Source organism: Paramormyrops kingsleyae, chromosome 18 (assembly GCF_048594095.1).
Source record: "Paramormyrops kingsleyae isolate MSU_618 chromosome 18, PKINGS_0.4, whole genome shotgun sequence".
NCBI classification, from domain to species: Eukaryota; Metazoa; Chordata; class Actinopteri; order Osteoglossiformes; family Mormyridae; genus Paramormyrops; species Paramormyrops kingsleyae.
The window spans coordinates 7,227,086-7,251,838 of NC_132814.1; the positions used below are offsets into that span (position 1 = coordinate 7,227,086).

At 42.1% G+C, this 24,753-nt stretch overlaps 2 protein-coding genes across 2 annotated transcripts; one reads left to right on the forward strand and one right to left on the reverse strand.

Annotated features, from left to right (window-relative positions):
- The first annotated feature begins 1,149 nt into the window (after positions 1 to 1,149).
- On the forward strand, positions 1,150 to 17,130 carry castor2 (cytosolic arginine sensor for mTORC1 subunit 2). The gene is made up of 9 exons (XM_023819443.2): positions 1,150 to 1,587; positions 6,194 to 6,264; positions 7,124 to 7,317; positions 9,905 to 10,037; positions 10,685 to 10,808; positions 10,929 to 11,039; positions 11,362 to 11,444; positions 11,889 to 11,983; positions 13,479 to 17,130. The coding sequence occupies exons 1-9, from the start codon at positions 1,475 to 1,477 to the stop codon at positions 13,542 to 13,544; spliced, it is 990 nt and encodes a 329-aa protein (XP_023675211.1). The 5' UTR covers positions 1,150 to 1,474; the 3' UTR covers positions 13,545 to 17,130.
- On the reverse strand, positions 17,100 to 24,646 carry rcc1l (RCC1 like). The gene is made up of 13 exons (XM_023819441.2): positions 24,610 to 24,646; positions 24,434 to 24,523; positions 23,775 to 24,065; positions 23,507 to 23,636; positions 22,900 to 23,028; positions 22,654 to 22,720; positions 21,953 to 22,004; positions 21,595 to 21,679; positions 20,488 to 20,669; positions 20,216 to 20,303; positions 18,611 to 18,784; positions 17,823 to 17,908; positions 17,100 to 17,744 (listed from the first exon to the last, which is right to left on the reverse strand). The coding sequence occupies exons 3-13, from the start codon at positions 24,051 to 24,053 to the stop codon at positions 17,667 to 17,669; spliced, it is 1,350 nt and encodes a 449-aa protein (XP_023675209.2). The 5' UTR covers positions 24,054 to 24,065; positions 24,434 to 24,523; positions 24,610 to 24,646; the 3' UTR covers positions 17,100 to 17,666.
- Between the last annotated feature and the right edge of the window lie 107 nt (positions 24,647 to 24,753).

The following is a 24,753-nucleotide window of genomic DNA, read 5'->3' on the forward strand; positions in this document are numbered from 1 at the left end:
GAATTTACAACTCAGAAGTTGCCTATCAATATGTTTAGTAGGAGCATCTAAATGCTACTGCTAATAGGAAAAGGAGTTGTAATATTCACTCTGCATTGGCCCAGTTTTGACCCTTAACCATTTAACCTTGAAATACTTTAATCTCAGATGTTTTACATAGGAACGTGACATTTCCTTGTATTTAAGGCTACATTGTGCAGTATATTACATGACTATTGTGATTAATGGATTAGTTATCAGGATAAGGCTGTGTAACATACTAAAATATTTAGTCGTAATTCGTGTGTTCACGGATATTGACTTTTGCATTATTATTGCAATGTGATGAATGTTGAAAACCTTTTAAGATTTTGCAATGCAAAAGTTCAGACTCTACCCCTTGTACTTGTGGTGATAAGCATAAGTTTCCTCTCTTTTCATACTGTGGCACTTGGTCGCCACATAATTTGGGCCTTTCGTGGCTACTGTGACTGAGGGACTTCGGTCCTGAATTATTCATATCTTATGACGTCATTTCATAGCAGACAGTGACGTCTGGCTCAGCTGTTCCCGGGGACAGACAAAGTGTGCGTATCACTGTCTCACCTGATGAAATTAGGAGAGTTTGATTAACACATTTGAGTGTATCATGATGAGAATGGCTCAACATATGTGTAGGTCAATCTATACTCAGGCCTTAATCATATAATTTCATCACACAATTGGTTGTTTTTGCATTTCAAACAAATCTTCGATAAAGTGCCGCTTGTACTGTGATTGAATTAAGGGTAGTTGATTTATTACGATTGGTTTGATCTTTGACAGCCACATACATCTGGCGAGTTAATTTTTATTTACCTTTTTAATGAGGTCCTCCACTATTTGTGCGTTAAACCCTACACTGAGATTTCGAAAGGAAATATGCTGTATTCAAAACATATTATTTGCAGAGTTGTAGTTTTTGATTCGAAACCGATATGATTTTGTTAAATATAAGAACTCTGTTTGATGAGCTCATTTTATTTTAGATGAGCAACATTTCTGCGAGGTGCTTAAAATACATTTCATTGCTCTTTTTAAAATCTGGGTTACTTTGGAACGCCCCAAAGTTAATGTGACTGAACTACAAGTCCCATCATGCAATTGACGTATGGGACGCCCTCCACTGGTCCTCCCCTTCGTTTGAGTGGCAAGTTGTTTGTTTCACTGATACCAGCTGCTGGACTATTCCAATCCCTGTCGGAGAGAAAACACGGGGACCACCAGTCTTTCTCTTCTCACCCTCCCCATTTACCTCATTGTGGTTTCTTTTATTTCACTCTGCTCTTCTGTCTTCTACTCGTCTCATCGGATAACTTTCCTTTTCCCCTCTCTTCAACCTGCTGCCTGCTTCGTTTAAAGGTTTTAAAGCTCCTTTTCTATTTATTTATTTATTATTTTAAAGGAAGGATAAATATGTATTTTTAGATAATCTGCAAATGAGAAGACGTAAAAGATGGAGTTGCATATTTTAGAACACAGCTTGAAAGTAGCAAGTATAGCAAAGGAAGGTATTCAGATTTGCACTCACGGATTAATTAAACTCGCCTTCTTGCCTAGTAAAACAAGGTAAGTAGCTAGCTACGAACAATGCAAGTCCGTAGTAATTTAAGAAACGCAATAAAGCAAGAAACTGCACGTTGCGTTTCTCTTATACCGTTATTGTTTTTTTAAAGATATCTTTTTTAAATCTGCAACCATGTTCTGTTAATTAGAGTCAAGTTATTCTTATTGCAGTTGTATTGCATGCTGTGTCGCTGTTGCATGAAAACGAGACGCCCAAAAGTAAATCGTCCGCTACATTTTCATTAATTTGTTATTGCGTTGTTTCCCAATACCTTTGTTTTTTGGGGTTTTTTTGTGCAAGATAGTCGACGCGAGGGAAGTGTGCGTACAGCGGTACGGCCGACAAAGGGGGCGGTGTTAAATTAAACTTCAACCGGCTTATACGTCTCACTCCGAGATGCAGAAAGCATACAGTCGGTAGTGTAGCAAATTGCAGTCCATGTAGATCCAGCCGATCTCCTTTGCCGCCTCTCACGGGCAAACTAACACCGCTGCTTCTTTGCGTTTGTCGTCTCTGTTGCACAAAGTATCCCCCCCTCCTCTGCAGCGGCTCCGTGAACCAGTCCCGTCCGTATAGGCCTGATTCTGGGGCCAACTTAAAAGACCTTACATGTCGGGGAAAACTTTGCTTCCCCGCCGTTGCAATCGATGAAAAACAAGGGTAATGAGCAGAGTGCGTCCCGAAGGCAGACGCTCCTCCACGGCGCAGAAATGTCTCGCTGGCCTGACGGCGTAATCTCGATGATATTTTATTTTAAACATTTGGCTCCCTTTTATTAAAGCAGTGTTTCGAATATTGTCATTGTAAAGCGGTTGATGTATTTAAGGGTATTGTTGGAAAAAATCCGATTGTCAGAATGTTTCAGTTCGGCATGTTTTTTTTTTCCCCCAGCCGTGATGTTATTTGTTACCGTTGAACGTGTTTGGTAAATCGGGGCGAGCGGACTGATAAACGACCGCCTTAATTAACCCAGGCATGTGTTTTCCCCCAAAAAGGGCCAATATTTTACTTCCTCTTTAGCCAACTTTTTAACTGAATGCTGTAGAATATATCAGTCATGTTTTTCTGGAGTTATGTAGGGACATTTTTAAAATGTGACACGAAAGCCTTGTATCAGTTATTGTTAGAATGAGGGAAGATTTTAAGCGAAATTCAATGCAGGTGCTTGAAACTAATGTGGCGAATAGTCTTAACTGACTGTTATAAACGTCACCCACCTTTTTAGCATTTTTAAATGCAGACTCGGTTTCTTTTTCTTTAAGCCTTTGGGTCTTAAGTATTGGAATTATAACCTGCTTGCTAACGTCAGCACGGTGTGGGCCGGGTATCTGAGTATGAAGGTGTCTGGCAGCCAGGTTGCTGCCTGTCAATGCCTATCTCGGGAGCTTTCGTTTTGAGTGTTATCAGTCTCCAAAGCGCACAAAAGCAGCATCAGCACTGATAAAAATGAATTCTGACCTGTCGTCCAGTGATAAATACATTTATGTCCACCTTTCCAACCACATTTTTTTTTTTATGTGTCCTGTCCGGCAGCTTTCGCAAGCAGAATAATGGTCTGAATGCACTGCTGTGTCAGACATATTTGCTTTACCATGAGGGGCCACATTTAATGCCAGCGTCTAAGAGTATAGTGCTGTCCCTCTGATTTGGCGTTCATGTTTTCAATAGCAGATGTCAGTAGTTTGTTTGCTTTCAAATTAGATGTTTCTTGGGTGGTACGTTTGATATCCTTGCTTGTCTTTAGTTTTGACAAGTAAAATTGGAAATGAAACAGCCTGTGTATTTTAGCTTCCTGGTATCTTCAGTCATACTTTCATGTTAATTATCTAGGCCTGCACTCGTCGGTGCTTTAAGCTGGTCATTTCCTTGCAATTTTGAAAGGTAAAAAATATACACGTAGCTTGTTTAAGTCACAGTATGGTACTTGAGTTTTCTTCAGTTGTTGGACCAGAAATGAAGGTTTATTTTTTTTAGGACTTGGGGGTGCTTGAAATAGCCCAAAACTCAGTCGCTGTATGGAAAGTGTTTCACATCCTTATGGAATGTGAACGATCATGGGAAGAGCTCTGTCGACACATTCGGACTGATTGCTTGAAAGATCCGTTGCATTATAAAACACTGGTTAAGACTTATATCGTGCCTCTGCTGACTCACTGTCTGATTGTTTATTTGAAGACTCAAGGGTAGAAACAGACTACTAGTGTGTGGGCGGAGGGTGTCACATCTGGTGCAAGAGAGAGAGGTGTATGAAGGTCTAATGCTGAACCCGGCCTTCCACAATAAAAACAGAAGTTCTGCATATTTGTTGAGATATCTAAATGATTGCAGATGCTTAACCTGGTTAGAAAGGGCAGCGGGATCAGTTGCTTATGTGTTTGTACCTTTTCAGGGTGTGTAATGGAATTGTGATTATTTTTTACCTGCCGTTGTGGCTGTTGTGCCAAAGGACTCGCATTAAAAAAAAACTGGGGCGAAATAACCGTCACCTGGTTCCCTTTCTTAATCCTTAAACGGTGAAGTTGCACTCTGAAGTTTATTTTAGTACCTGTAACAATCGGCTGACATTTCAGTTGTCAGTTGTCGTGATAGAACATGACCAAATTTTTGCAGGAATTGCGTCACCTTTCTTGAGGCATTCTCTAGTATCTCGAAAACAAAATCATTTAGTTTTCCTCTCACTATTTATAGTTCACACAGCTAAGGTGTAATCTACATGTAAAATTTACTAGGTTCACATGTTCCTAATGACGTATCATGTTTAAGTCTAACTGGTCTAACATTTGTCAGCTACGCATTACACTGACTTGAAGCAACCACATGCTAACTAGCTAAATAATAACCGTGTTTTGCTTTTAAGCAGTTACATTTTTGAAAATGTTATTTTACTTCTGAGTGAAAACACACACCAATTTGAAGGTGGAGGACATTATACATGCTTTCTGTGAATAGGAGGTTTTAAATAGTTTAAATTCATGTAAAAGGGAGAATGTGTTAGATTTTGTTTGGCTTTCTTTGGATGTGGTTTATCCATGTGTCAGATGCCCAAATATCCCAGGTTACTTAAACAAAGCTTATCCCTATTAGTTGTCTGCCTCTTGTAAACCCAGGATTTGAATTTTTTCCTCGATAGTACAGAAATGGGATTTTTGGAGTTTATCACCTAAATTGATGTGGAAATAAAACAAATATGGCAATTGACCCATTTTATTTTACTTTTTTCAGAAGTTTTGCTAATACAGCCCTATAATAATTATACTCAATCCAAGAACTGTGGTAATTGAAGTCTGTAGCGGAAGTGGATTGTGGCTCTGTTGTAATAGTGAAAAGGCAAATTGTTCTCCCATACCAGTATCAAAATTTGTTTTACAGTGATTGTGTTCTCTGGTTAGTTGCTTTAGCCAGGATCATTCTGGTCCATCCAGTATGTGTGTTGGATGTTGGCAGGGTTCCTCTTAGCCTTCTGAGCCCTGCTTTATGAAGCAGGATTTCTTGCTTAGCCGGATAACTTATTACATTTAGCCCAGATTACCTTAAATCTAAATCGGCAATGATAAAATCCAATGTAGTCTTGCCTACCTTAAATATGGCAAGTTATCTGGCTAAACAAGAAATCCAGCTTCGTGAAACAGGCCCTATGTCTGTTTGAACCTGTGCGACTAATTTATGAACTCCACTTGGGTATCTTGTACCAGTTTACTAGGGCACTCGGGCGGGGGGGGGACTGAATTGAAATGTGGGTAAAGGAATACATTTCCGTATTCTTCTCAGTTATTTTCCTGTCTGATATTGAAATTTTTACCAATGACCAAAACTGTACATTAAAAGTAAGCTATAGATGTCTGTGTGATCAATTTCATTGCCCTTAACTTTTTTTTTTAAAGCTGTTTTTGCATGACCTGTCTTTGCATCTCACCTTCGTTCCATCCGGTTTTGGTTATTGCTAAAACCTGTCATGTTAAAAATGTTGCTAAAATCTCAGGAAGGGGAAAAAAATCTGCATAACGAGCACAATATGTGGAACATGTGGGCAATGACTCTAAGTGAAACACAGCACTATTGGGAAAATAGAGATTTAAAGCTGTCCAGAGTCCTCACTTTACGCGGTTGCCCTGAAATGAAAGAAGTGTGTGGGTGGATGAGCCGTATCATAAATAAAGGCCCCTCTTTTCACCGCGTTCAGCGCTGCTTTGGGTTTTATGAGCAACATAAAACTCTCCCTCAACCGCTGTGTCAATTTTAATTGCGTGGAATGAAAGTACTTGCATTCTAGTTTTGACCTGGACATTTTGTCGGCTAAGTTTCCTATCACGATTTGCCCAGTAATATTTTTACCGCAGCATTCTTAAGATGCACTGATGATCCAGTCGGTTTTGCGTGCTCTTATGTTTCACAGGGAGATGCGGAAATGCATGGGACGGCTAGTATCTTGAGTCAAGCCACCAGAGGAGTTTTGGGGCTCGTTACCAATCACAGTCTAATTTTTATCTAGGTTTTCCAGCTTCGGCTTCATAACTTCGCATTGGGCGCATCATGTGAATGAGAATGTGACTGTTCAGGTTAATTCATGCGCGCAGCAATGTCCAGTGAGCTTGTTCATCTGTTCTTCAGATGTAAATTCTTCAGTCTGACGGAAACTCCGGAGGATTACACCATTATTGTTGACGAAGAAGGCTTCAAAGGTCAGTCTATTATACATTTATCATTGCACTTTCAGGGTTTGCAACTACACAACAAAATGTGGCCATTGTCACCCATCTGTCTGAATTTCACTGTTTGACAGTACATTAACGTAGAGGTAACAGTGCTTTTCCCACCATGGGTTAACAAGGCCAGACTGTTTGTTTTTTTTGGTTGAGTGAGTGAATCCGTGTCATTAGCCTGGTTGCTAGGGTGACCCTCATTCGTAACCATGGATACTAGAAGTCCTGTTTGCAGAACCGGTCCAGGTACCCTGGACAGATAGGAAGTTTTGTTTTGTTTGTTTGTGTACCTTTCTCTGCCAAAGTAAATCATCTGAGAATCGCCATTAAATCTGGTCAGAAAAAGTGCAACGTGGTGTCTTATGAGGCAGATGTTGATGTGCTATTTTATCTTGATAAACCAGGATTTGTGTCTGTGGTTGTTTACTTCATCCATTTATTAGTGGGTGCTAGGTCAAAGATGGGGGGGGGGGGGAATCAGGTGAAAGACATACACTTCAGTACAGCACTTTGGGAAAAAATTATGTAACAAAATGTAGTGTCACCCTAACACTCATTTGGTTGAGCGTAATGGAAGACGGATGCATGTAAGAGGGGCAGAGCATAAAAGCGTTTTAGCTTAGCAAGATTTTATTGTTGGTTTTTTTTTTTTTTAATTATTCAGCACAGTGTTCATTATATCTCAGTGTTTTCATTAATTTAGAATAATTTCAGAACTTTTATGAGTGGCAAAATCTGCAAAAGATGCCAGTGAGGTGCCGTCTTTCACCTATGAATCAGAGATCGCTGTAAAAAGCAGGTCTGTGGGGCTGATGGTGATCCTCTTGCTGTGTTTCAGAGCTGCCTGAGTCCGAGCACCTCAGTGTTGCGGAGGCCACATGGCTGGCGCTCAATGTGGTTTCGGGGGGTGGAAGTTCCTCCAGCTCTCAACCAATCGGGGTCACCAAAATTGCCAAGTCGGTGATAGCCCCTCTGGCTGACCACAACATATCGGTGTTTATGTTGTCCACCTACCAGACTGACTTCATACTGGTGAGTCTTTTTTTTTTTATCTTCAAAAGGAATTCTGTTTATCTGTTCTTTTGTTTTCATTCATAGGTACCATTTGACATTGTCACAATGACTGAACAACAACAAAGAGCTGATGTATAATGCGCTTGGAGCACCATGTAGCAAATGTTTTGAAAGAGGTCTCGTTGATGGCCCTCGCGCGTCAGTCACTAAGTAAACGTGAAATTCCAGACGTTCAGGGTTTCATCATACTTTTCAGTGAAGAGATTAAAGACAGGTTTGTCTTATCCTTGTGCTGGACTGTCATGGAAATTTGTCATCTCAAAAAATAAGACCTGAGAAGCTTCTTGATGAGGGTAAATAGTGTCAGACGTGTCAGTGATTCCTTCAGTTTGCCTTTGTAACAAAACAAGTGTTGTAGTGAAATGTTCTTCTGTTTTTTGTGTTATAGTGAGGTAATGCTCACTTTAATTTCAGCAGATTATAGAACGTATAGGGGAGGCAGTAATCACTTTGTCTATCCTTGCCTAATTGTTGTTGTTTGTTATTATTAATATTGGTCTTTGGGTTGAAGGTGGCAGTGGGGCATTTAATGAGTGCAGTTACAAGAGGAATTGGAAACAATGTCAGTATTGAAATATGTCAAGCCTTTGCCACGATTCTAAAGTACCGTCGAATAAGTAAGTTTTACTGTGTAGGGAAAGAAACGTCCAGCAGTATTGTCCAGCAGCGAGCTAATATTTGCAGGTTGTAGTGAAAGTTTGGTGAGATTTGAAAATGGTACATGTTAGATAAATCGTACGTGTCAGCCAGACACTGTCCCAGTGTGTAATAAAGGCTGTATAATGACATTGTACTGAGCCAGTGTCGTGCTGAGTGAATTTCTGTATACAGTTAGAGGTTAAATCGGAATGCAGTGTATGTTGTATAAACAAACTGGAGGGGTGTTTCCATCGGCATTATCTGGCAGGCAAATGCCCTCCAAGATGCGCTGCCATTGGGCCGGTGTCACTTTGTTTGCTTTAATCCATTTCACTCGTTTGTGCTGATTGTGACGGACCACAAATGTCCTAATAGACGTCCCTCCATGGCTCCTCTCACTTCATAGTTTTTATTTAACAACTGGTGCTAAGTACATTTGTGATGGAGTATTGATCTCATCACAACAGAAGTGTGTTTTTTTTCCTCCTCCTTTATCGATTCCTTTGTTAAACAGTTAGTTTAATTCTTTACAGTGTAAGTAATCGATATTGTTCTGTCGCACACTTTTGGCTCCTTTCTGTAGATATGCGCTTACTGCCGTGCTTCGACTCTGATTTATCAGATGTCAGTTTCAGGGCTGGGATCAATTTGAGAAGCTCTGCTCCTGTTTAGTTACTCAAAGCACGACTCTCTTCACTGATTACTCGCTGAAATGTCCTTCGCATGTATCACCTGTGTGTTTGTGGAAGGGTGTTTTCATTTGCAAATCTCCAGAAAGGGGCCAAAAAAAGAGAATTTCAGCAGCACCAAACATGTATCTTGTGTTATCAAACTCCGCTTGAATGACTTGTCCCCCTGCACACTGCATCAGCTTAAAATAAACTTCCATCTGAGCTAAACTGTACCAGATGTTTCCATTATTCTGTTAGGCTTTCAAACTTTAATAGATGACCCTTTGCACAAGCAATTCCTTAATCAAGCTAATAGTTTCCTATCCTGCAGCCTGTCTCGAGGGCAGTGAGTAAGGTTTCTAGAGGAACTGGGATGGTGATAAACCAGGTCCTGTTCACGGTGGAGAAATGGAAGCTGACGGCAATCTGGCCCCAGTTGCATAAGGAGGATTAGCTTCTTGGTGGAATTTGCTGTAACATACATTGGGCGACTATGTCCCACACCAGCTGCTCTTGGTCAGAAAACAATCGCAAGCTTTAAAGAAACCAAGCAAACAACCTGCTTTGTGGTATCCGATTACAAGCAGGATAAAGGCAGGGGTCGTGAGACCCCCCATCACAACCGCATGCGTGCACACGCTCGCACGTCCACCGCAGTTAAATGTCTCCACAAATATACAAAGATAAATCCAGAATCAGAAAACTTTTCTCACCTTGTCCCTTGTGTGTGTCATTACGTATCAGTTTCCGTCATGAGCTTTAACATTTTTAGCCTGGTAATGGTCCTCACAAGGCCTAATTAGGTATAATTAAATGCATATGAAGTATGCATGTGTTTGTTCTTAATGTAAGCCCTGTATGATTTTTCCAAATGTATTACACCAGTAAAATTTTCTTGGATGTTTGTAATGTGTTCCTGCATTTGTTTTGAATTTCTTGCTGCTTTTTTGCTCTGCTAATTCTGTGACTTGTCAGCTTGGGCTGGTGTGCACATTTGTTCCAGAATATGAGACTAGTTGCCTTTGTAACTGTACTTCTGTGTGTTCAGTTTTCCAAAAGCATTTTTACTGTACCGGCTTCGTTGTTGTATATCACCTTTATCTCAAAGATGTAACCGCATTAAAACATGTTGAAATGATTCACTTTGTTCTATGGGGTAAGTGAGTCGGCTGCATCCTTCATCGAATGGGATCTTAATTAAGCTCCTCTGCATTCCTCCGATTTTGCTTCTGCAGGTGAGAGAGAGAGACCTGCCGATGGTCATGCACACCCTGTCCTCCGAGTTCACCCTTCTGCGTGTAGTGAATGGCGAGACTGTTGCCGTCAACAGCCTGGGGGTCACCAATGGCTTTGTAAAGCCGAAATTGGGTAGGGCCAAGTTCATAACGTATGAGTCATGTATCATTGATCAACATAATAGCTGTACTTCCCATACCTGTGCAGTATGTGTGTCCTGGCAAACTGACCAACAGCTCATATAGACCAGGGTTGCCCAACCCTGCTCCTGCAGATCCACCCCCCCCCGCTGAGCTTAGGTGCCGCCCAAATTCAACACACCTGATACAAATAATCGGTCCCTTCAGTAATATCTCAGTATCCGAGCCACCTTAGCTTCAATATAGCTGACTCTAATACTGATATGATACTGAAGGACCTGATTTATCTGTATCAAGTGTTTCAAATTAGGACTGTACCTAAACTCTGGCAGCACTGATATAGACTGTTGGCTGAAGACTGTTTTTGCTCACAGTTTTAGCCTGAACTATGAAACTCTTGTTATTAATCTGAAACTTTTATCCAAATTGACGTACACTAGAGGGAAGGGTTACAGTTAAAGTACTCCCTCAGATTTGAACCTTCAGGTTGTTAATAGAATGCTCTACTTGTTGAGCTACGGGAGCATTGGTTTAACCCAAGTTTCATTTTCTGATTCGGTGTTAGCATCTTAAATTCCACTCTAGCAACTTCCGTCAGTCGCTCTTGGCACTGTGCCAAACATGGTGTCTTGTCTCCAGTCCAGCGCCCAATCATTCACCCCCTGTCCAGCCCCAGCAACATGTTCTGTGTGACCAGCCTGAACCCTGATACCCTGCCTTCTGTGGCCACTCTGCTAATGGATGTCATGTTCTATTCCAGTGGGTAAGTGTCCCTCCATGTGCTGACATGTATCCGTAGTATAAAGCTAAGGTTCTGTCTTAGGTTAGTAGAAAAACACTTATTTGTAGTTATAACAACTGATTCCATCCTTTGACACTTTAGGGTTAAGGAGCCTGCAGGAGCCAGTGATGATTCTGGGCACATTCGCTTCTTCTCCTTTTCCCTGATTGAAGGCTACATCTCTCTGGTCATGGATGAGCAGATGACCCGAAGGTGGCGTATAAATGGCTTTGCCTCTTTATCTTTTCTGACCTGCAGCTTACATGACCTGTAGATTGAATGGACATTCTGCATATTTTGTATTCCTTATATCTTTTTTTTGTTTGTTTCCCAATCCGGCCCTTGGGGTCCTGCAGACAGTCCACGTTTTAGCTAGAGAGCTGGGAGGGAGCAGAAACGTGGACTGTCTGCCGGACCCCAAGGACCGGATTGGGAAACACTGCTCCCAGACAACTAAGAATGGCCACCATAATTTTTGAAGGCTGAGAATCAGTTTGAACGTTTGTCCCCAACCTGTCACTTTGTGATGCTCCAGGTTTCCCAACAACGTTCTCTTCACCAGTGCCTCAGGAGAGCTATGGAAGATGGTTCGCATCGGAGGGCAGCCACTCGGATTTGGTGAGTCTTACCTGCATGGATATTTCTTCTTTGTCTATAGTTAGCAGCCAATGGACAAGGACAAATAATCAGACAGTCCTCTGTCCATCTGTACAAAGGGACCAAGTGCTGGAATGTGTATAAGTGATGTATTTTTTTTGTTTTGTTTTTTTTAAATGTTGATTGGCGGAGCGTTATTTGACTTAGTGGGTTAGGCCCATGATCAGAAGGTTGCTGGTTCAAAATCCAGTGGTCAGCAGTGTGATTTTTTTGCCTTGGGCCCTTAATTTCAACTGCAACTAAGAACTCTACCTTCTCTGTTGTATTTTCTGTTGGATTTAAAGCATCTGCTACATAGATGTAATGTAAAATCTGAATGGTTTTTATGTGTTTTGTTATACAGAAGTAAGCTCTCTATCCACACGTGGCTGTAACTTTTCCCACCCTTGCTTTTGGTGCTGACAGATGAGTGCGGCATTGTGGCTCAAATATCTGAACCTCTGGCTACTGCTGACATTCCAGCGTACTACATCAGTACCTTTAAATTCGACCATGCTTTGGTGAGTTTGCCCTCGTCCGGAACACAGCCTTTGGTTTGGATCCTGAAGAGTTCCGTTTTGGGGCTTCAGATGAATACAGATCTACTTGTGCCCCCCGTGAACCCTAAAGCATTGTCATTTAAGGTTAATCTGTATTGGATTTCTGTTCTGGGGCTAGAAAGTAGTCACACAGCCCCAGACTAAACTTCTGCTTCTCCCATTAACACCAGTTTTGGCAAATCCAGTACATTGTATTACAGGGATTTTTTTTCTTTATAAAATTCATTTTGTGTAATTACCCTAAGAAATAAACCATTAGGCAGAGTAAAGTATTAGAAGAATTCTTGAGTGCTCAAAAGCCAGCTAAATGTGCTTATGCAGAGCTCTGAAGTCCACAAATCTGAACTATAACAAAAGTTTCAGCACTGACAGGAAAAAAAGGTAATGGTTTGCCATGTGGTTTAGCGCAGGGGAGGTGCGGCGGCTCTTAGCTATGCGGCGCACCATGTGACCTGCAGTGTGGTGGGATGGAAGGTTGGCAGTAGGGCTGCACGATATTGGGGGGAAAAAATCACATTGCAATATTTATTCTTTCTGCGATATATATTGCGATATTGGCATTTAAAAAAAATTAATTCGTTTAATAGCTGTATTGCAGGGGAAGTCAGCTAAAATTTAAAGAGGTCCAGTTACAGAAAATTTCTTGAAGCAAAGGTCCGGAAGATCATAATGTCTAACTATTTAGTGTGATGTATATTTAAGTAGCCTATCGGTTGTATCAACATTGCATGTAATCAGTATCTCACTGTCAAGTTAATTCAGTACAATTCAATTCAAGATGTCTGCATAGATATGTAATAATTCTTACCTTGTAAATAGTCTGCTTTTGTATTTAACCGTGTAAATATACTTTTGACGTAGCTTATTTTAGGTTTATAATGGAATAATATAGATTTGCCGTAAGATTTCCTGTGCGAGTCTGAAATCGTGAGTGGCATGCCAAATGCTGAATATGTACAGTTTTTGTTTCACCTTAGTTGATTTATATAACAGATAACATTACTTTACACAGTTGTTAAAAAGCGGAAACTTCCACGAACATGAAATCACCAATAAACTGTCTATTTATCCAACATGTTATATAATACATACTGTGTTTTGGAAACTTTTCAGCTGTATGATTTCAGGACAGGTCAGCTACTCTGTTAGGAGCATTACGGCTTTTTGGTCGCTTTGCTGCTGATATCAACACTAATGGCACATTATGACGGACAAAGGGCTGCATACACCGAACTACGCGGTTAAAAGCGTTTGCTAAACCACTACCGAAAAGACTACAAACGCTGTGCTGGTTAAAATAACCGCCTGTTAGTGACCTCTGCGCTATTGGTATAATTAATGATTCTGGAAAGATTGAGCTGATTTTTGCCCAAATATAATTCGCTTCCGTAGCTGACGCTGCTCGTAGATGGTTCGTGTTCTCTAATGCCCCCCCCTCCCCTTGCTCCTTTACCAGGTCCCCGAAGAAAATATCCAGAGTGTGATTGGAGCTTTGCGGACCAATGAGAGCACAGGACAGTGAAGGGCGGAGCCGTGGGACTGGTGTCTCGCCTCCCCGCTGACACGTCAAGTTACCGTCAGATAATGTCAAACTCAAAAGTGCCAAGAGCTTACCTGTGGACTGCTGGGGGGGGGACTCTTAGTCTGCAATGAGCCCAAATATTCTGTGTTCTGTTCTCAGAGACTGTGCCAACACCACCAAGCAGTAGGTCTAGTTCTGTGGTGATCATAGAGCATCTCCCATCTTCTTTTGTGACCATGCCAGCAGGATCTGTTAAACCCCCAAGCCCGAAATTTTATACCAGCTCCTGAAACATTTTTGTTGGCTGTCCCCTTTGCTGCCCCCCCCCCCCACCACCACCTCCATTCTTCCCTGACTGCTGGGTTGCTTTGATTTGCCAATCTGACCTGTTCATGCATCAAAAACATTGTTATAACTGCTCTTACATTATCTTAAGGAAAACGACACTGCACAAAGAGAATCTCTGGCATGGTTTATATGTTTAGTGTTATTTTGTTTTTGAATCTCCCCTTGCATACAGTGCCATGATGCTTTGAGCCTAAACCGATGCCTTGCCTAAAGCTGTTTAAAGGTGCAACTACAGGAGAGAATAAGGTGGTGGTATTTACCATGGTGCGGTTTGGCCTCTCAACATTGAATAAGCTGTCTTAAAGTATATGGATTTGTTTGCGTTCACTGTACAGTGATTGATTACTATAGTGTGGGATTTGTTAATACAATAGTTCCTTTCCACAAAGTATGCAATCTTGTTTCAGCAATATGTTGTAGTTAAGCTATATCTGAAGGTGGCTATTGGACATTCAATACAAATTGCATCATTTTTTTTTTTGCCAACGAGGTTATTTATCAGACCAGTGAATTGTCTATTCAGTACTTTCATTGTGTGTATTTTTAGCTGACTGGGGATTAAGTTGAGTCCTTTCAGTGTGCAAACTGAAAACTGACGGCAAGCACAGTATTGGTCAGCGTTCAGTCTGCTTGGAGCCCTTGGCTTCGCTAACAGTTGTGTGCACCTTGGCCGCAGTCGTGAGATGCTCACTTGCAGCAGGTCTTGCACAACTGCCGTCTGCTGTCTCTTCACCACCTACCCCCCCCTCCCCCAACCCCCCAGAAGCGTTGCTTTCTCTTCCATTAATATCAAGGAAATTATTTGTTGAAAAACAAACATATGAACCCCACACCACACTTTGATTCTTACCAAACTAGCTGTTCCAGTATTGGAGGGATAGGGATGGAGACGTTGTCAGTCAGATCATCAGTGGCGGTGGGATCATGTGGGTACATTATGCAACGTTGTCCCTGTTTTTAGGCCTTAAACCCCCCCTGGTCTGCACTTTAAGGTCCCATGGAGCTGCTAATGTGAAAACTAAGCATAATTTGGTGTCCAGGAAGGTAGCTCATGAGACAAGGATTGTTGGGTTGTTTTTCTTCTCGGATTGGTTGTGGCATTTCTCTACACCAAACCCACTTGTTCTAGGAAGCCATTTACATCAGTGTTAGATTCATGGGTGACGTTTATCCCAAGGATTAAAAAAAAAAAAAAAAAAAAAAAAAAAAAACTTGTTTTGAGCTTGAAGTGCATTTCATTTTGGGAATCCATTTCACCCCAGTCTCTCGTCTTGCCGCGTTTGTTTTGCACACAATGTTTTTAGGGCAACGAGGTACTTTTAACGTAGGATGGGGTTAATTTTTGGTTAGTCTTCTCACACAGTTCAGCTTGCATAGCTTACTTAGCTTTCTCTGTCATACTTTCTGCCACTGAACATTTAAGTTCATCTCTGTAGACCTGATGAGTAAATGAGTGGTTTCGTTACCCTTTTTAGAAAAAGGTAAACAAACTTTCGAGAGATTGTTCTGGAATAGCACAGGTTGTTTTGGACCCCCCTGGCTTCTATGCCTTGTGATGTTCCGTTGTTTTTCTGGGTATGTTATGTAACTTTACTGACACCAAAACCTAAACTGGAGTGAAAATAGCCTTTTTTGAATGAAGCATGCGTTCCTTGTTGATAAAACAATTGCATTTCATTTTTTTTTTTTTTTGTGGGATATATGTAGAAGTTTTTTTTTTTTTTTTTTTCCGGCACCAAGTTCAGGTGAAAAGTGACACACGGCCCACTGTCTTGCCATTATTAGGTTCAGGTGGCCTCACGTCTTTTGTACGTGTGACGCTTTTTCATTTTTTGCCTCTGACTCACTTCCAGTGCAACTTTTCTTGCACTAAAATATCAAGTGGCTTCAGACTGTGCCGAGTTAATTTTCCCAAGATTAGGGTGGATGGATCATAGTCCCTATGAGTCGACTTGAAAATGGAAATTAGTTTGAATTCATAACATGAACTTTTGGTTTTACATCCATATTAATTAACTGCAGCGGTAATCCATCATTAATATCTGGTAGTGCTGAATTTCAGGGACGATCCGGTTTTATTTGTAGGTGACCGCAGAACAATTATGGGTGGCAAGTTGGTTCACCCATTTTTATTTTTATTTTTTTTCCCCCCCCAAGCCAAGTGCAGAGCCCGATGAGCCACGGATGGTGAAGATGGCGCTAATCCTTGTGTAGCACTGAGGACATACGGTGAATGGCTGCTCTTCACGTGCTCGATGTTTTGCTTCTAAAACACTGATCCTTTTATTAAGCTAAAGCAGGACTTAAGGTCCGTTTTACATGTTTCCCAGAATAATGTGACTTAAGTTTACAGTGAGCTAGAATCCGGTGGTCTGAACAGTCACGGTGCATGAGGTGACTGTGACAGTCTCAGCATTAAGACCGTGACTGGTGTTTCTCATTTACTTTGGGTCAAATGGAACACAGGTTGAATGGCTGTTTTGAAGGTGTTGATTCTCACATAGTTCTGATTAAATTAACCCGTTGAGAATTAGAACCTAAAAGATGCTGCTCAGTGGACATTATGCAAATTCACCTATCGCCAGATGTTCCTGAGCCTAAACTGCAAGTTTGCGACGTAACTTGAGTCCCGCCGTTTAGCTACTTTTTTTGAATATAAAGGATCATGGGTATTTAGGGTTATTTTTAAAGGGGCTTAAATACTCCAGGCTTGTAGGTTTCTTGTGAAATGTACCCCCACCCCCCAATACTTTTCATGTTTGTTAGAATTTAATGGTGGAATACGAGGGTAAAATCTATAGCTTTCAAGCCAGGAATCTAATTCAAATCTTGGCCAATTTTATAACACTTCCCCAGCCCCTTATGTTGCAACCGCAGAACATTCTTCCTGTAAGCGTTAATCCTACAATTCATTTCAAGATAGTATGTCTGTATGGGGGCTGTGAACTAATGAACTAAAGCTGCTACGTTTTGAATGTATGATCAAAGTGACTATCCCTTAAGAAGGTTTCTATGCTGTGTCCCGCTCACGGCTGGCTGACCCGAGTCATGGGCCTGTGTTCAAGTGTATTTCGTCTGTGGGTTTTTATTTTTTCCCCCCCTTTTTGAAACCTCTTCCCATCACCAAAAGTTAAATGGTTTTGCATTTTCAGATTATCAGAATTGTGAAATAATTAAAAGCAAATTGGTACATCAAGTGTGGCAAATAAAAAAAAAATAAAGTACTTTAATCTGTCAATCTGAATGCAGTATCCTTTCATCAGTGTTGAGAAACATTCTACATTATGTCAACATATTACACTAATTTCTATAATTGTAGAGCAGTGATGTGAATTCATCTTAATATTGCGTTTGTTTACATTCATGTCAGTTTAAGGCTAGTGAACAAAGCAGTACACTGCATGAAACTGGCTTCTGCACATTAGTGCACACAACCAACTGGTGAACAAAGAATGTCAACAGCTGCTGATATTAAATTATCTGTTTGGCAGACCTACAAAAGCTCCTCCCATCCTGGATTCCCCTCCTGCCCTTCAACCAATTCTACCTCTCTGTGACCAATTCAGAATCTGTTTAAAAAAAAAAAAAAAACCAGCTATGGCATCTACCAAAATGTCACATATAGCATTTCAATACATGCCGTTATGCGACTTCAGATGCTCTTAAGTCTTGAGGACGGCTTCAGTAGAAAGGTCGAAGGTCAGTCTAATGGAAAGCTCCACGGGCAGTGCCTAGCAAACCGGCGTAAGGGCGGTGTCTCATGTCTGGGCCTGGTCAAATCAGGGACTTAACCAGCGCCACCATATGATCAACCCCACATGCCACATCCACCACATGGCCTGGCACGGTCACCTGAAACATGGAACAGCATGCCTTAAAAACAGTTCTGCTTTATAAAGACATTAAAACTCAGCTGGATCCAGCCCTTACCCGCCATGGAAAGAACTGGTCATCCGCCTTGCCGATTCCCAGGCAACCTCTCACATTCTTGCCCCAAACAAAGAGCTCGCCTTTATCTGAAACAAAGCACATTCCTCTCAGGGCCCATACCAGCCTCATATGTACATGCACTGTGGTTTGTTCACTTTGAGCTCAGTTACATTCTCACCAAACAAGTTCATGCCAAACCACTGTCTCTTATTGTTTGAAACAAAGAAGGTGCCTGTATAGATAGATGTGGTTCCATACTATTACACACCTGGGGTCATCTGGAAGCAAGACGCACTAAGAAACGCCCTCAAAGGTGACATCACATGCATGCTACCTGTCTCATTTACTCCACAGCTGATGGTCATGTTGGTGTCTCCACCTTAGAGTTCACAGCTGGACCAGCAGTCTAGTGGTTTGTGACAAATTTTTTCCATCTTAAGGTTCACAAAGAACTCTTTGTAACCTTTGGAAAAGGTACTTTTCAACGTGTTTAGTAAAAAATAAACGTTATGCTGTAAGCAATGGATTTCTAAAATCAAAACCAATTAAGATTCTCCAGATAAAGCCATCTAGACAGCAACATAAATCAGTAATAATCCCTTAGAAGGTATTTTCTTGCACAGAATTTCACAACCTAGGGCTTTGATCGTCAGTACTGGGTTTCAGAACAAAACAATCTTTTTTTCCAGTAATGCAATCAAAAATATTACCTGTTATCATGCTGCATTAAGCAAGAGGCACAAATGCTTTAAAAATGAACAAACGGACCTCTGATCAAACTGATGTACCTGTGACAGCTGCAAAGTGATGTAGTCCACATCGGATCTGAGTGACTCGCACCGAAGGGTTAAACTCCGAGCGCCCAAACAGCGCGGGCGGGACCATCTCTGGCTTCTTGGACTCCGACAGATTCGGCCCTTTTCCCAGAATGCCGTAGCCCCAAACAAACACCTCGCCTTTGTCTGAGGCAAGATAGAAACTTTGACATTATTGTGACCGACATATCAACCAAACAACACACACAAAATAGAGAGCCATGGTCTTAATCTGCACCTGCAATATTCTGGTTTTACAAAACTAAACAGATGCACAAAATCATAGCTAAAGTGAAAACCCTAATGCAAAATAAGTACTAATCCAGGGGGCTGTATCACAAAGCAGGATTTCTAGCTTAGCCGGATAACTTGTGAGATTTAAGGCAGTCTGGGCTAATGTAAGTGGACGAAGAAAAAGTCAATTTAAACAAGCTCTCGCAGCCTAGCCACTCTATTCCAAGGTCTCCCATCTCAGTCGACAGAGTGAGAGCCCTAAAGACTTGGACCAGCCAGCACCTCCACAGTGGCTTCTCTCAGGCTGTAATCCTTCTGAACAAGGACCGCTCTGCAGTGTTTCCCCTAGGTTTGCAGCTTTCAGGGTGGGGGGGGGGGATTTTTGTCTACTTTTCAGGTGGTTGACGCGACATATTGTCCGCTGGTGGGAGTGTGCTCACCTGTGTGTGCGCGCGCATCGGAGCAGAACTCCGCCATGCGCGATACAGAGAGCAGAGGGGAATTGTAAACGCGTGACCGTGTAGAAACAAATATGACAAGCTGTGTGTAAATAAGATAACATAAAGCTATTTAGTTTAAAAAAAGGACAATGTATAGACCTGTTATATAGGAAAGGGAACCTTAAATGACTTCTGTTGTGATCTGGTGCTATATAGAAAATAAAATAAAACTGAATAAATAATAATGAATAAATAATAATAGGGGGCCGGGAGGTGCCGTTGGGGGGGCGGGGCACCCCCCTAGTAAAATGCTTGGGGAAACACTGCTCTGATATTCCTCTGTTTTAACTGCTGCAAATGCACTTTACTACACGCATTGTAATGCACACTAATATTGCCCCTCCCATCCCATAATCACAGTAACAACCTTTCCCTGGTGCACTACTGCAGTCAGCACACACACACACAGATGCACTTTAACGACACCAATCACTCTTGGGGAAATTCATTAACTTGTCACACTATTTGCAGTTTTTGTTCTGTATGGTCTATTTATGTTTTTATCTTTTACCGTGTATTTTGTACATCATTATCTCATTCTGTACTTTTTATTGGACTGACATTATGACACAGATGCAGAGTTCGGGTCCAGAAAGCACAAATCCAGACCAAGATTTTGTTCCAACCAACCAGCTGTGTACTCTGTGACTGTGACTCTTTATGCTCAACTGAATGGTTGAAACAAAACCTTGAGCTGGATTTGTCCTTCCTGGACCTGAACTTCCCACCTCTGGTTGACAATCGCACCAGGAGGAATCCCTTGTACACTTGGGACTTGGTGAATAATAAAGAATCTGATTCTGGTTCATGGTTCGGGCCCCAGGTCTGACTACCCTGACCTCACCGTTCAGTACAGCCACCTGAGTCCCCCCGCAGGCAGCCTGCTGCACCTTGCCCATCTCCTCCACCGGGAGGTGCTGTGGAGTATTGATCTGTCGAGGAGGGAAGGAAAGTAAAGTGTTAAAACCCACCTCGTGTCGTATGCAGGTGAGTTGAGGGGTTTCTTGGCCCAGTGACTTAAATGTCACTCAGACATTAGAGGACAAACGCAAGAATTAAAAATATGCAGCAAACTGTAAGCCACCCGGCGCCCATAATGTCAGCCGTGGCTTCTACCTGCATTGCTTCCGTAACGGCGGACAGCTGCCGGTATTCAGAGTTTCCCCATCCGAAGAGCTCCCCGTCCTGCGACACGGCCAGGCTGCAGTCCCCGTAAGACGTCACCTGCCGCACCCTCACCCCAGCCAGGTCCCCCGCGACAGCCGCAGGCCGGGAGGCCATGTCATAACTTCCTAGTCCTGCCGAATGAACGCAAAGCCATTATAAACATCTCCTGCTAACACAAACGCAAGTGGGCAGCGGTGGCCTAATGGTTAGGGAAGTGTGCTTGTGATTGGATGGTCACTGGTTCAAATCCCTGACCAGCATGGTACTGTTCTCCGGGCAGTAACTAATACCTGCCTGCTGCTATATCACACAAGGATAAAATGCAGAGGATGCATTTTGTTGTGGTGTGTCAATAATTTCCCATCTGTGAAAACACAGGATATCTAGCTACAAATATTGACATTATTTTTGATCAGCTACTGTGAGCTAAGATGAAGGATAAAATTAATCATTGGTGTAGAGAAATGCTAAAGAGCAAAACACTTTCTTTCTAGTCTATAGACTGAATAATCAGCATCTGGGTTGTCAGCTGCTGTGCCACCTGCAGCTCAGCCCAGGTAACCCACCGGAAGCCAAGCAGGACCTGGCTAGTACTTGGGTGGGAGACCAGCTAGGAAAGCTGGGTTGCTGCTGGAGGAGGTGTTGGTGTGGCCAGCAGGGGGAGCCCATCCTATGGTCTGTGGATCCCAGTGCAGTGACGGAGACACTGTCTTCTAGACGATATGTAAAACCGAGCTCCTGCCCCCCCCCTCTGAGATCATAAAGGATCCCTGGGCATCTTTTGAAAGAGTAGAGGTGGTACCCCGTTGCCCTGGTTGAAATCGCCCATTGTGACTCCTAATCATATCTTATATCTAAGTGGTGAGTTCTCTCCTGCCCCATCACCATCTTGGCTGCTGTGTGGTGGGTGCACTGTCCCATTACATCACCAGATGGTTTACAGAAGTGGCTCCCCATTGCGTCTGTGTGGCTTTGTGTGTCTTGAAAAGCGCTATACAAACGTAACGTTAATTCATGGTATTCAGGAATGCCTGTCATATGTGAACATCAGCAGACCTGTCTGTCCGTCTGCCCCCCATCCGCAGGTGTACACTCTGCCCGTCTCAGTCAGGAACAAGCTGTGGTCCTGCCCACATGCCACCTAGAGGAGAAAGGCAGCATCACAGGTGGATTTCTAACTGTGGTACCATTTTAAAACAAAATCACATTTGAAAAAGCAAGCCTGTTACAGACACTTTAATACATTCTTCCTGCAGTATTTTAAAAACTATCAATTACATTTTTGATTTGCACAGTTCCATTTTGTAATATTATACAAGAACTAGGGAAAAATGAATGTACTAAACTTAATTTACACAATGTTTAACAATTCTAGTCTACAAACGCTCCTTGATTCTAAGCACAATCAACTCACCTGAGTGACCCGACTGTCAAAACCTTCAATCTTGTGTATGACATGGCTTCCACTGGGAGGGAAACAAAAGATTATCATTTGTCAATCAGAACAACACCTTTCCTCATAAGGTAACTTTCTAAGCGCGGCAGGCATGTCAGACCGCAGTTGTGACAGACATAGAAATTATTATAATGGAAGGACAGTCACCAGGGAAGGGGGGGGGGGGTTAAGGGCCTCGCTCAAGGACCCATGTCGAGGTCAGGCTCAATCCAGCGACCTTCTGATCAAAGGCACAGAGGCTCCGCCCACTGAGCCGCACACTGCCCCTTATTGGTTTTACTTCAACCAGATATGCTGGTTTTCATTCGCCAGTTCTCGATTGAGCTGTTTAGCCACACAAATCCAGACAAATAACTTTAACAGTCAACTGAAAACATATAGCTTAAATTCCCTGTGTTAAATGATGCACAACATACTGAAGCTGTCTGATAAAAACTTTAGATCGAATGTTCCTTCTGCTATGCCAACACAAATCTCAGAGTCGCTGGGCCCTTAACCCCCGAATGCACCAGGGACTGTCTAACGCTGCTTTCAATTGAACGCTGTTTTGGACAGAAGTATTTCCTAAATAAATGACATTGCAAACTTATTGTATTGTGAACTGTGCAGAAAAGAAACCTGCGTAACATTCAGCAGATATGGATCCGTGGAGAGCGTACCTGTAAACTTCATCCTCTACTATTTTCCTCCCACACTGTCCGTACGCATTGTTCCCAAGGCTGAACACTGTAAGCAACGTCACAAAGTATTATCTGATCCTTATATTTACATTAGACCACAGACACTTTTGTTGTCACAAAGCACATCAAATACAGCTTGAGGATGGGAAGCTTCATTTTTAAGAACTAAAAAGGGTTGATTACACCCGGGTGTGATGGGACATGTCCCTCCCCCTCGTGGCTTACCGCCCTCAGAGTCCGTGAGGATGAGGGAGTGGGCGCGCCCACAGGCCACCTGCAGCACCCGCGTCTCCTGCGGCCTGGCCAAGGGAAGGCGCACTGGGGAGGGCTCCAGCACGTAGGCATAGCTTTTCTCTGGGGACCAAGGAGAGCGAAAGAATTGTATCTGCATTCTTACAAACCGGGTAACCTGTCAAATTTAACTTTGGGCTTCCATTCAATTGCAGGCTGTCCTCAGGTCATGAAGGAGATCCGCTCCCTAAGTCTGTCTTTAAGTCAAATCTGTAGGAAAGTCGGAGCAATAATAACACAGTACATAATAATTCAGTAGATGATTATTATTATTATACAGTAATAAGTTACATACAGGACTGTACCTCGAGCCAATGAACAGCTGAAGCCGCACAATGATTTCATGAGCACCACAAAGTCATGCGTGTGTTCGTTATTATGAACCATTATATTTAACCTGAATTTTTAGTATAATATACTTTATGGCAGTCAGTTAGTGAGTAGAAATTGTCTGTAGGTTGGACATTCTTAGCCCGGGGACTGCCTGTAACTGACAGCGGAGGAGCCGTAGACGGTTAAGAAGAAAGGAAGGGATGCTGACCCCGGTCATGGCGGGAACACTGGAAACCCAACTGGGAGTCCTTATTGAGGCCCATTCCCCACAATTTGGTAATGTCTCGAGTTCTAGAGGACAGCAGCGTGAACCCATAACCACAGGCTGCTGATGAAATCTGTGGGCAAACAGGACACAAGACATAAGAAATGCTGTGATGTGTTAAGCATGGTGTCAGTCTATTTTATAGACTTTGATATTAGGCAGCATATCTCGCCACCATATGATACTTTAGGCGGCATCTACAGTGCAGTACCTGCTCTGCGGTGTCAAGCCGATATGGGGTAAACTGATATTTCCGGCGTTTTTTTCTCCCACTGTCCGGAATCACAAAGCTAGGAATGCCAAGAGCCCCCGTGTAGCTGAATCCCCAGACGAAGACTTTGTCTTTGGGCTTTCTGTGCTGTCCCACATACTGGAATATTGGTCCCAATTCAGATTCCTTCGTTTGGGCCTTTGATGCCAGGCTGCGAGACGCACATGCACGATTTACAAGATGAAGCAGACCTAGTTTTCGAAGATGGACCAAGGCCATTGAATAGATAGCCTGCAAAAGTGCATGAAAAAGACATATATATATATATATATATATATATATATATACACACGTACATTAGTTTGCCAGTTAGAACAACCGAGGTTGAGGTTCCAAGAAAACAAAATTAAAATCTTTCGATAAGCCACAATGATACACACCTGGTCAACTCAGTCAGACTTATAATACTATAGTTTAACGGTCGACGTCTATGAACTGTATTAATCCGCTATGCGCACTATCAATGTTTTATGAAATGTTAAGCTAGCGAATCACAGATAGTAATCTTCAAATATTCATAACAATGTCTGGTTATATTATGACTCATTTGGAGTAATAACCGCAAAGTAAATGAAATCGGTGTATTATAAAGTACTTACCGAGTAAAGCAGTTAACGCTCAGAATTATGTTTTACACACTAAATCCAGGTATAACAAACTTCACAGATAGCTGAAATTCTTCATGGTTTCTTGACATAAACAGAGTAGGTAGAGTACTTGGTTATAATAATACATATACAATGTCAAAGCATTGTGTAGTTGAAAAAGGCATTACCATGTTTGACAATGTCGGGCGCCATGAGACTAACCTTTAGGTGAACTCTGACCTCTAACCTTACGCGGCATATTAAATACGTAATTTCCGGTTATAGTTTTCTTGGGAAACGTAGTGTATTGCAATATTCCGAAAATATTGTAC